Below are 12696 nucleotides of genomic sequence, written 5' to 3'. Positions count from 1 at the left end.
AATGCTAGATCCGTATACAATTTATTAAACAACCAAGTTTTCCTTTCGAATAATCTGCTGTTGATGCATAGATGCTGCGTGGGCGTATCTCCACACTTTGCGTGACTATCGTTCAAATTCCTTTTGAATCATTAGTATCACAAGCAGAGGAACCCTATTCATTTTCGGCAGGACAATGAACCTTATTGATTTGCAGCAGTCCCTGAATTTTTATGGCGTTATTCCTATTTTCCGGTAAACCTTGTGAACGCGTTAAATCCCAGAGTAAGATTTTTTATTTGAATTCTGCTCCGAAGCATTTGTGCCACAAGACAATAAACTCTCTGTCTAGCTTTATTCTAAAACAAAATATTGTCCGAAAACCATGCAAAATATAACATTTTCAATTAAACGTCGCCCACACATTAAATTGAAATAAAAAAAAAAGTACTCTAACATTTTTTACAAAGGAAAACTGCTAACTAATGAAAGAATAAACGGACAACCGATAGGGTACCCATGATTTACACTAAATTTGAAATATGATTAAAATCGATAGGTTTCATCTTCTTATGGCCCCAATACTTCACACCAAATATGAAATTCAAAACCCTGCCACGTTAGCTTTAATGTGTGAAGCTTTGAATTACAGACATGCTTGTTAAATACGCTTCCGGAACGGAAGATCGCTAACCATTGAATATGAATGACCCCAAAGCTTCACACAAAATTGTAAAAGCGAAGCCTCTATGACGTGAACAAGGCTTCCAGGGAGGTGAAGGGTGTGTGTGGGGGGGGGGGAGGTATATTACGGAACAGAAGGTCAAAGAATGCTGTATATCGATAGGGTTCTTCCTCTCATCGTCACATTTGAAAAAAATACGGACAAAGAGGGTAACTCTCGAATAGAAGTTTGCGAAGTACTGAAAATCGAAAGGTCCTAGTGCTTCACACCACATTTGAAAAACAAAATCAGTTAAAAATTTTAGTCTCTAATGGGTTAACATTTTTTTCGGAAAAGGTGGACAACTCCAGAACGACAAGGTGCGCTAGAAGCGACAGGGACCGCCCTCTCAAGGCACCAATACTTTACACTAAATTTGAAACAAATCCGTTAAAATCTGTAGGCTCTATCGTGCTATTAAGGTTTTGGGGAAAGTGTTGGGGGGGGGGGGGGGTAAACTACGAAACGACTGGTTGTGGGGCGCTGAGAATACGTTAAATCTACGCGCACACATAAAAACACCCGCGATCTCGAGCAAATTTACATAGGATGGCAAGATCCCGAGAAAGTTAACTCGAATTCTCGAGATCGTTAACACAGGGTGGGCGATTCTCGAGAAAATTATTAGGGGATTTCGAGAACATTAAGTTGAGATCTCAAGAAAGTATCACAGGATCGCAGGATCTCGAGGTCTTCTACAAAATTTTGCGTGACCCCTATACGCTTCCGTAAAAAATCACTTAGGTGAAAATTATAATTGACTTGGGTGAAAATCACAAAAAAACAAATTATATTAAAATTGACTTAGGTGAAAATTAAAAAAATAAATAAATGAAAATTAAGCCACCGTAGAAATGATAACTCTATTCGAGTTTATTTTTATTCACATAAATTATTTATTTACAAACATAATATAGTCTATCAGGTACTACAGGTACCTTACACAGTTGGGTCTGATTGTTGTCATAATTTAATCGTATTCCTACCAGTATCCCTTTTGCGATTATAAAGCTTAGTGGTGTTATACATATGGAAAAGTCGTTTGTTTTAATGTCGCGGATTGATAAACGCGACACTAAAAGGCGCGTTTGTCAATACACAAATACAGTTTTGACTACACATACCGAATGAACCGTTGTATGTCTTGAAAAAAGGTTACAACTTGAAATCGTTGAACATGATTAGCATAAATGTTTCAAGCAGCCTTTCACAAAGAATTAACCAATTTTATTGGCCAAAATACTTCTGAGATCGTTTTTTCAACATACACTGTATTAGGTATGCTTGCTTACACGACCGTAAATTAGTTTAGGCTTTAGCGATTCAAATCAGTTCGTCTAAATAATATCGACTCGTATGCAAAAGGCGATGTCCCCATGTTCGTTATATGTCAAACCGAATCATTATGAATTCCACCTACAGAAGACATTTCTTTCATATACAGTATAACTGCTTTGTTAATAATGCCTAACAGCACTGTAACTCTAGATAATATCGTAAACAATTAATAATTGTACTCGGTTGTTTTGTAGGGTTTTTTTTATGGTCTCTTACACCCAGAAGGGATTAATTTGTAAGGAGGAGGAGGCTTGTCAAACAATTGATTTATAGTCTTGTAGACTAGACATTCTTTTATTGTTTCCGGCACGTATATCTCGATTGCGCAAAATAAACGAGGCTATTCTCGAAGTGTTCCAAAATTGGCTAGCATTCGGATACCCTAGATAAAGTCTCTACTACAGTTTATTTTCCCACTTGAAACATTTAATTACAGACCTCTTTTCCTCATCTAAATTTAACAAACACGTGTTCTATAGACCATTAAATTATTCGGCCTTTAAAAAAGAGGGAAAAGTAACAACCGACACTGTTAAATTATGAAGATTTTTGTTTCCACTGTTCTGAAGTTTTGTTACCAGTCATTTAATTTAAATAAAAGAAAGATGAAATATTTTGTCCTATACATCAACAATAGGAATACTGTAAAATGGTTTACGTCTAATGTCTGTAGCTGTCAATTGTCAAGTCATACTTAACGTCGTCATATCAACCAACAAAAAGAACTAATCTTACAGTATTGTATAAACAGGAAGTTACATCTATCAAGATAATACATTTCTCTATTCATTAATATCACTTGATTCCCACCAGAAGTGTTTTCGGTAGTTTCTAGTCCGTGTTTTCTTTTGAAAAGTAGATCAGCGCTGAAACCTCACTACTCACGGTTCAGGCTATGTCTTCTAGATCATTCATAGTATTATAAAACATGTCTTTGTACAGTCTTATTTAAATAGTTCGATCCAATCACTTCCCAATTAAGACGGTTGGAATTACAAAATGGGATTATTTTCCAGATATATTGTCTATTAGACTAAGAAATTAGCATAAACATGGGTATAGTTAAAAGTGTCTTAACCACAACTGGCGTCTTTTAGTTAAACTATTACTTAATGAGACTTTATGTGAGACTAAGATAAAGAGTCGACCGTTCGCCGCTTAAAAATAGATAACGAAGAACGGGTATATTGAAAATTTGATTATAGGCTTGCCATAAATGTCTAAATAATATTTTATATAACATTTGAAGCCAGAAATATACCTGCATAGACAGATTTAGCTCTTACATAATGCATCTTTAAAAAATAACGATGTTAAAATGGTCTCACGATCCTGTAATAATATGATAGTATTTTGGCTCTTTTTTCATAGACGTGGACCGATAGAACAGAAATTTGATCTTCGACGGAATTTTCCATAATGACTGTCGTGACCTGACGATTCAAGCCATTTAAAAGAGACTTATTTGCCTTAGTAACAACGTATTAGTCTGTTGCATATATATCCCAAGCAATAACTCGAAGCAGTATTAGAAGATAGTATTTATATGGGCGTGAATTACGTCTGCCATCTTCAAGTCAATGCCAACAGTAATTTACTGCTGCCAGAACGCGGAGAAGCGTGGTGACCAGTAGTTACAGTGGGATTTTATATGGCTTAAAGGAGCTAATATTTGGAAACTAGGAATTGACACAAATGGGTCGCAACGCATATAATAATATGATATGAATGCATATAAACTGATTTAAATTCAAATGTTTCTGTTTTTACTCTAATTTCAAATCAATACACAAAAACACACACTTATGGACTAACAGCTACTTATTTATTGGGGCGACGTTTCGAAGAGTATTCTCGAAACGTCGCCCAAATAAATAAGTAGCTGTTTTTCCATAAGTATGTGTTTTTGTGTATTGCTCTATCTAGTTACTAAATGCCTCTAAAAGATTAATTTCAAATCAGTTATGTTTGGCGAAATACGCCAAAAGTCTCAATTGAATAGCAATCTCTAGCATCTGGTTATTTCAGTCTACACCGATAGTATTTATTGTGCATGCCCTCCAGATAAGTGAAATATGTCTACCCTTCGAGTCCTTGTTACAAATGGCGATGAAACGCATTATGGTACACGATTCGTGTACCGATGGTAAAATGTTTATTTTGTCTTAAATATTAGAAGCCCATCTTTTCCCGGTAAGACCACAAATTCATTGTTGATTTAAATTGACAAATAATTTGTGTTTCCAATATCGAAAACTTTGGATGATATTGAATTAGAGACTTATTATAGCTACTTGAAATTGTTGAGGTCCGTTCAGCGTTGCTACGTTATCAATGTGAACAAAAATATTCTTATGTCCAAAATTGGTGTTAAATGTTAGTTTGATATTTAATATGTCGATACACATCAATTGGTGATTGATGGAACAAGATTTAAAACTGATGTCTTAATTTTCAAGATATTATGGTATGATATGTCTACAAAATTGTCACACTGTTGTATAGGAATATCATACATTTTAGTAGATATGGTCATCCGTACAACACAAGCCCAGCCCAGAGGGGCAACCACTCCCCACATCTTCAATATAAATTCATAATAACCAATCGTGCGTGTTTGAGATAGATTAGATATCTACAAAGCTCCTTGAAAATACAGTCACAGTTTTGTGAAAATGTACATGACGTCAGACCGCGTTGTCATTTAACCAATATTTAAAAAATATTCCTCACTGTTCATATGCCAACAGACCATAAATGGGTTTTAATGTGGGAATAGATACTGATCAGGTAGTCAGATCGCTAGTGTTTGCTGACTCTTGGAGAAAAAATATAAAATAATGATAAGCTTATAAACAAATACACAGTACTTCCAATTAACCGCATGTTTTTACTTTTAAACTAGTAGTATAATCAAGGTTTACGTAAGCTTCCACCTAGGGTAATGTTGTAAGAATTTACTGAAACAGTTCACATTTGTAAATAGTACCACCACATCACCACTGTCCCACACACTTGCATTCTTATAAAAAACAATATCACCACTCAATAATATGCTTGTACTCAGAGTGTATAAGAGCTTTGTTTGAAAATTTTATTCACAAATACGATTTATCTTTAGCCCTTGTGCTTTATAAGAATGTTAACACTAACCGATATAAAAAGTGCCATCTTCGCTATCAGTGAAATCAGTGTGTCAAGGAGAGACAACGCGACAATGGTTATTCGTTGTCTTTCGCATACACCTTCGATGCTATTTAAAAGTTTATAAAGTAAATAAAATATCTGGAGCACAACATATAGAACACTCGGACAACTGCGGCTCTAACTCTAAATGTACGTATAGACAATATATTAAGAAAGTCGACCGTTAAACACGACACGCCCCTCAGAAAAGGGCTAGAAGTTATCACTGTGTTAGATTGCACCTAGATGGGTAAATGTTTTGATATGGATGAATCCCAGACAAGAGCAAACACACACCGAGTCATTACAAAGTGTTTTCAATTTGAATATCTACACAGCAACGGCATAATTGAAATTCGACCAAAGAACTAAAGAATAGCACTTGAATACAGACCGAATTCGTTATTTTCTTGTTTCTGTAAACATCTTAAATCTAGTCAGCTGCGACGAAATATTCTTTTCAAATTTTCCTGGAAAACTGGATTCATGAAGGCGTAGATACATGGATTGGCTACGTTATAGCTAAAATACATATAAAAGACGACGATATTGGTCGGAATAAACTTGTGTGCCATTAACCAGGCTGGTAAAAAAGCTATTATAAAGACAACAGTTACAGTAAACAGCATGACGGCTGTTTTAATATTAGCAGAACGAGTTTCATCTCGCAACTTATCCGCGTCGTATGTAAATGAAGAAACACTCCGTTTCTCTGTATTCTTATATTTGTCCATTTTCACAGATTCGTCATCACTAACAGAATCTTTATCGGATTTGTTTGGTTGTTGCTGTTGTTGTTGCTCCTCATCGCCGCCATTTAAAAGAGTGAGGCGTGTTCCTTCAAAACCGTGTTCCCCATTCATATACGAACATAAGACCAGCTTTTGATGCAGCTTTTTGGATCTACGTATTTGAATAAATCTATAGATTAATCCGTACAGAACACAGACGATAACAAGGCAAACCACGAATAACACCGTATAGAATTTCTGATACACATTTAGGAAGTGAAAATCTAATATGAGATTGTTTGGAGAACAGATGCCGATGTAAACAATTTGGTCCGTTTTACTGATTGACGAAATAACTTGACTGGCATTTTTCTTGTTCAATAATTCTCGAATGTACGACAGAACTACTTCAGTGACGTCATTCGAAGGTAGCGGTTCATCGACAATGGGTCGCCAGTCCAAGAATTTGCTTCCAATGCCATCGACAATCCTGGCTTGGTTGGCATCTGATATTTGATAAGATGGAACACTGGCCTGGCGATAAACACCATAAGCCAAACATGTAATAATTCCAAGACAACAGGCAAATGTCGATAAACACACAAGAACAATTTTCATCCGCAATGGCGTGACAATTCTTCTTAGCGGGTGGCAGATACAGAAATACCTATCGAACGATATAGCTACCATAATAAAGGCGGAAAGAGGCACTTTAGAAGTGATTAAAAACTGATATAATTTACACACAACATCGTATTTGATGTCGTAAAGCAAATACTCTACGACAATCGTAAATGGGATGATAACAGTGCAAGTGAAAAGGTCTATAACAGACATCGTCAATATGAAAATCTGCGCCGTTGATTTATCCCGTACTTTATAAAAGACAAATGTAGCTAAGGCATTACCAACTGAACCAAGTATAGAAAATGTTGAAAGTATGATGATAAGAGCCAACATTTCCGGCTTCAAGTCCGTAGACGGTGGCATGTCATAGGTTTCGTTAAACATCACTAGTTCTTCATTAAACAACCATTAACCTGAAAAATATAAATAAACTAATTATCATCATTATAGACTAAATTCCAATTCCCAGCTTTCACAGTATTCAAGAAAAGGAAGTAAAAGGGGGGGGGGGGCACACATTCACTTCGAGAACCAGTTTTCTATATTACAAACGTTTGTTAAGTACGAAGAATGCATGTTTCACCCATAAAAGTACATAGTTCATATCCATTTGAAAATATATATATTTCTAATTCTAACTGTATAATTACATTATCGCGCGCCATATGGGCCTTAATTAAGTGTATATGTTTTATTTATGTAATAACAACGCTAATATGTTGTTTGTCTGATTCAAGGGTTCCCAAACTTGGAATAAATGTGCTGTAACCTTTCAATATTAATAAAAGGTAATAAATGGAATAATTAGGTATTTATCGGTTGGTTATTTCCAATAAAAGTATGGTAATTTTGGTATATATGGAAAGTAGAGATATCCAATCTTATTAGAAAAATACTGGATTCCCCGAAAAACACTCATGGGGCAAGCATTGTTGTCTGCCAGCTTATGTATGCTAGCTTGACTGGGGGAGCGGTTGTTATTTCTTGAGGGGTATCAACGTACAAAAGACTGCAATTAAACGGCGGAAAAAGTAGTTAACAGACAATAAGAATTCACCTAGGCTTCAATATATATGATAACTGGACAGTAAGTAACAAAAAATACATTCTGAAAAATGGCTCCCCTCTCAATGAATTGAGCTGACTGACATGGCGTCTAACAACAGTTTATTTATAGCTCGCGGAATCTCCCGACGAATACAAAGTTTTGAGAGAGATTTGAAGCAAATTAAATATGATTTTAGTCCAAATAAATCATCAAACACCCAGTTTGTACGCGGGAAAGTATCTTCAAAATAATACACTATAAACCGTATTTTGAATTTTGTCCTTTGTTATTTTTATGTTTATTTAATTTAATATAGCGCTCATTATTATGATAGAGTAAATGAAATAAACACATAATACGAATAATTGTTATTTACAAAATTTTATTTTTAAAAGATACGATTTTTAAGTTTGCTTGAAGCTTTCTTATAATAAAGGACACTCTTTCAGATTACACGGTGTTCTTTTCTGGTGTGTTTTTTGGCCTGGTCACATTAAAAGATCTGTATCATCAAAAGATTTATGTTTTGGGAAAATAGAAATCCGGATAGAAGTGTTTAACTCTAATTACCAAATAAAACAGGTCAGGCGTAAATTTACTTCCGATGTTGTTGTTAGTTAGTTGTATTTTACGTCCGCTTCCACCGAAGTGATATCGCAGACAAATTTACTTTCGAGAGACTGCCATGGATAAACGGAACAAATGTGTTAGAGTCCCTGGTCAACACCAACGTTATCCCTTTAAATTTAAGCGGCGAACATCTCAAATTATGAAGTTCTGGCCTTGAACAAATATAATTGCTATCAATTTAAACTCATTTTAAATGAATGTCTAATCAATAATGATTTTATGTCAAAACTGTTTTGTTTTTTCAATAGATTATTGCAATTTAATTATTATATCGATTGTCAAAGGAATAAATCTTTTAAGACACAGCAGCGTATTAAATAGTAAATACACTTTTCATACTTCAACCCTTAAATCTGGGTTTCTTTTTCTATGTCAAAACAATTTTGTCAATTTCGAAAGACAATTGCAAAATAATTATTAACCGATTATCGAAGGAATAAATCTTTTAAGACACATCGACATGTTAAATGTTAAATAGTAAATATATACATTATTAACTTTAACCTTTATCAAAAATATAAGCCGTAAATAACTAAACAGATTGCAAAACTAAATATTGAGCAATAGATTCCGCACTCAAAATGAACTTTAGGAGCCCCCACAAATTAAAAAACAGAAAAAAATGAGATCACGACTAATTATTTCTTAAATGTTAAAAAAACCCACACCAAATAGTAATTCAATTCCATATTAACTCCTGCTATTATGGATTAATAGGATGAACAGGAAATGAAATTCTTAATAATAAAATGTTATAGATATTATATTAAACGGGTAAAACTTGACCTAAATAATTGAAATAAACTGAAATGGGGTTTTCTGCACCATCCGGTTACCGTAATAAAGAAATATAATAACACCGTATTCATTATAGAAATGTGAACTTAATGATGGCGCCAACACGCCTTTACTTTAATTCACAAAATTAGCATATATGAGAGCATCACTGATTTGTTTCTTAGTTTACTTTTTTAGATCTTAACCTAAAAGGTATAATTATCTTTTCAGATTTATGTACAGTAATCTAATAATGTGTTACCCGTCGATGTTATTTCCATATCACACACTAACACACACACGCATAAAGGGCATCTAAATCAAATTCACAATTCACAACGTGTAAGCTCACATTTTGCATGTATTTACCGTCAACAAACAGTTTAGTACCTTATAAACCAGCTTCCAAAAACAACAAAAAACAAAACTCTTCTGAAATATGATGTAAAGTATTTAAATCTGTTTCTCGCCAATAGCTATCAATAGCTAAAACAATTTCAGCACAATACGATAAAGAACACCAGCAACAAAAATAAATCCATACATGGTATGACATTGAGAATTGATGGATAGTTACTCCAACTCCGCACAGGTTACCATCTCCGCGGACAAATATTACAAGTTAAACTAGGTATTGTGATGTTTAAAATACATAATATTATTTACCATGATATGTGTAGGTAGATATAATATACACACAAAATACTTCAGTCAATCTCAACGCTCCTGTATCTCGGTGATTCCAACAAACTGTTCGTGCTGTTCGACTTAAAACAAGATTGAACGCACGAAAAGAAATAGATTGAAGCTGACGACAAAATCGATGAAAGAAGCGACTGGTGATGAATTAATCTGGACCAGTTGAAGCCAGGTGCTGTATATCAAATATCTTTTTTCAAAACGATATATTTCATTTGAAATTTATCTTTTATATGTCTTCACATTATTAAAGTAACATTGTCAGAAAAAATAACCGAAAAGGAGATATATCGGGGTTGACGAATCGACAATTTGATGATGCAATGCTTTGTTAAATGTTCACCAACCGAGCAAAGGTCTTCTGCGACTAGCGTAACAATGTCCAATTTTATAATGCATATTTTATTAAACCAAAGGTCTTTTGCGTAATAATGGTCATTTTGATGATGCATGTTTTGTTAAATGTCCACCACCCAGCAAAGGTCTTCTGCGTTTAGCGTATTAATATTCAAACATCTACCTCCACCTTGTGACGGTACAACATTTTAACACTAGAAGCCGGTCCAGGTTTACAATTTTTAAAATTATGATAATAACTACATGGATGAACCCTTTAGTTTACCTTTAATCTCATATTTCACTCATTGATGTACCATTCATTATTGATCATTGCTTGATAAATATACCCGTAAGAGTATTGAAACGTGGCATGTAATAAACTAAGAGGTAGTAAATCCATAAAGTTGTGTTATTATGGATATTATACCTCTACTTCAAGGATATCATTTAGATGTTATTTGCATTATATAGCCATCAACACATTTCTGACGAAATGAAACAAAACGTTCACATCTAAAAAGCAGACAAACAATGCATTCATGCATCAATCGTCATGAATAATCAAAAATAAATTGATCGGGGAGGATAGCCAACTTTACTCGAAAATAAGAGAGAAAAAAAATCACCCAGCTATTTTAAGCATTGTGTATTTTTGAGGTTAGATAAATAATATAAAACAGTAAGCTATGTTTTTAAAACTTTGCGCGAGAAGTGTAAATAACTACACATATATACTTTAAAGATACACTGTACATATATATTATAAATGAAGAGATTTTTATAATAATGAATTGGGCCATACATTTTGTTCGTTATCTGACAAAAAGCCGATTAAAATCTTGTCCCCTGTCCAATATTTCATAAGTGAATTGAGCATTCACAGAACGGGGGTCTAGGACAACTGCCGGCCATTTTATTATTTATTATTTATCTTTTTCATACCCCCAAATTTTCATGTGGACGTGAATTGTCGTCGCCCCTGTCCGTCCGAAAGATCTCGATTCCTTTCCTTGCGATATTGGCATATATAGGACCATAACTTCGAGGATTATGGCCCCTGATTGTACGAAAAGTCACGTTTTTAGCGTGTGAACACTCTTAAGAGGTCACAATTTTGATCCGATTTTGATGAAACTTGAAATGCATGTTTATAACCCAGATATCGGGGTGGGACGATTTACCCAATACTACTCAATATCACCACATACTACCCATTACTACAACATAATGATGCAAAATAGAGATATCAATATGATTTTTCAAAAATAGAGAGTTATAACGCGGGAAATGTACTTAAAATGCGATACCGATGGTTGGCAGTTCCATTTGCCCCCCTATACCACCCAAAAACAAGCCAATAATAACCCAATACTACCAAATACTCATCAAATATTACCCAATATGACCAAATAACAACCTAATATTTCAAATAACAGCACATTAGTATAATTACTGCAACGTATATTCGATATTTTGCAGAAAATTGACATGTTTAATCAGTTATCTCCCTTAAAACATATCTTTATATTCAAAAAATCTGAATCCCTTTTGATATTTGCGCATTTCAGACCATTGTGATTTCAGAAAAGTTATTGATTTCTATTTTGGAATGATAGTTTTTTGATACGACCAAAATTTCCCAAGATATTGAATACTTTGGATTTGCAGAAATATTTATATTGGCCAAGAAAGTTCCTTTGGACTTTTAAAGGGGTTTCTCCCTGTCAGTGGTGCAGGGCAGATGGGTCTTGGAAGGAACAGAATCTAGTCGTTCGGATGTGACGAAAAAAAACAAGATCCTGTGTACATGTCGGTGTGTACGTAAATGAACCGTTGACAGTTGGAATTCGAAATGAGTTGGCAGTAGCACTGCTGTCTGGGCATTTCCTTCATAGCACACTGGCGTTTGCTTGTCTTCGTTAGTCCAGTCCTGTTGGTGCCGAAAAGTAGGACGTTAAACACCATTTCATTGCATTTTGACTGCGATATCACGAAGTGCTGAAGCACGCTTAAACACTACCAGAGCTTAAGTCAGTTCTGTTTAATATACCATAGTTTATTTATATTTGATAGTGGGGGTGGGTGATGTAGTGGTTTAACGCGTGCGTGTGAAATCGCAACGTCTGTCAATGAGTCAAGTGGGTTTTCTCCAGGTCCCCTGGTTTCCTCTCACTGCTAAAGACCAGCTACACGCAGGCGAATTATTGAAATAAAATTGACCCTATTTGATAGTAACTAAAATAAGCAGAAAATGTGTAGGCGATAATTGTAGCAGAACTTTTTATGTAAATCCATGTGTGTGTCCAGGCTCTTGTTTCAACCATATTTACTAGCATTGACTGACTGTCAGTGGAATTGACTGGCTGGAGATCGTTACCTGTCAGTCAATTTATAGGCCACACAACACAATTAGAATTTTAAAGAATTCAATATTAAAACACAATACATTCTGTTAAAGATACATTATGGGAGATTTTAATAGAGAGTTGGCCATTCTTGCTATAACAGTTCAAAAATAGATGATGAAAGGAGAATATATTGAAAATTTCAGTCAAATTACTTTACTCTGAACAAAGTTATCACCATTGTAATTTTTGACTAGAAATATGAGTCAATTA

At 34.5% G+C, this 12696-nt stretch overlaps 1 protein-coding gene across 1 annotated transcript; it reads right to left on the bottom strand.

The window, feature by feature from the left end:
• Positions 1 to 4844: 4844 nt before the first annotated feature.
• LOC126827077 (uncharacterized) lies at positions 4845 to 6990 on the bottom strand. Its single transcript, XM_050556266.2, has one exon. The coding sequence runs from the start codon at positions 6967 to 6969 to the stop codon at positions 5665 to 5667; it is 1305 nt and encodes a 434-aa protein (XP_050412223.1). The 5' UTR covers positions 6970 to 6990; the 3' UTR covers positions 4845 to 5664.
• Between the last annotated feature and the right edge of the window lie 5706 nt (positions 6991 to 12696).

The sequence above is a fragment of the Patella vulgata genome, chromosome 7, assembly GCF_932274485.2.
Source record: "Patella vulgata chromosome 7, xgPatVulg1.2, whole genome shotgun sequence".
NCBI lineage: Eukaryota > Metazoa > Mollusca > Gastropoda > Patellidae > Patella > Patella vulgata.
The sequence above is the reverse complement of the archived record's forward strand: the minus strand, read 5'-3'. Positions and strand labels throughout refer to the sequence as shown.

Excerpts from the sequence above, each read along its gene's own strand:
- LOC126827077 (XM_050556266.2), bottom strand. The coding sequence starts at position 6,969 with ATGTTTAACGAAACCTATGACATGCCACCGTCTACGGACTTGAAGCCG.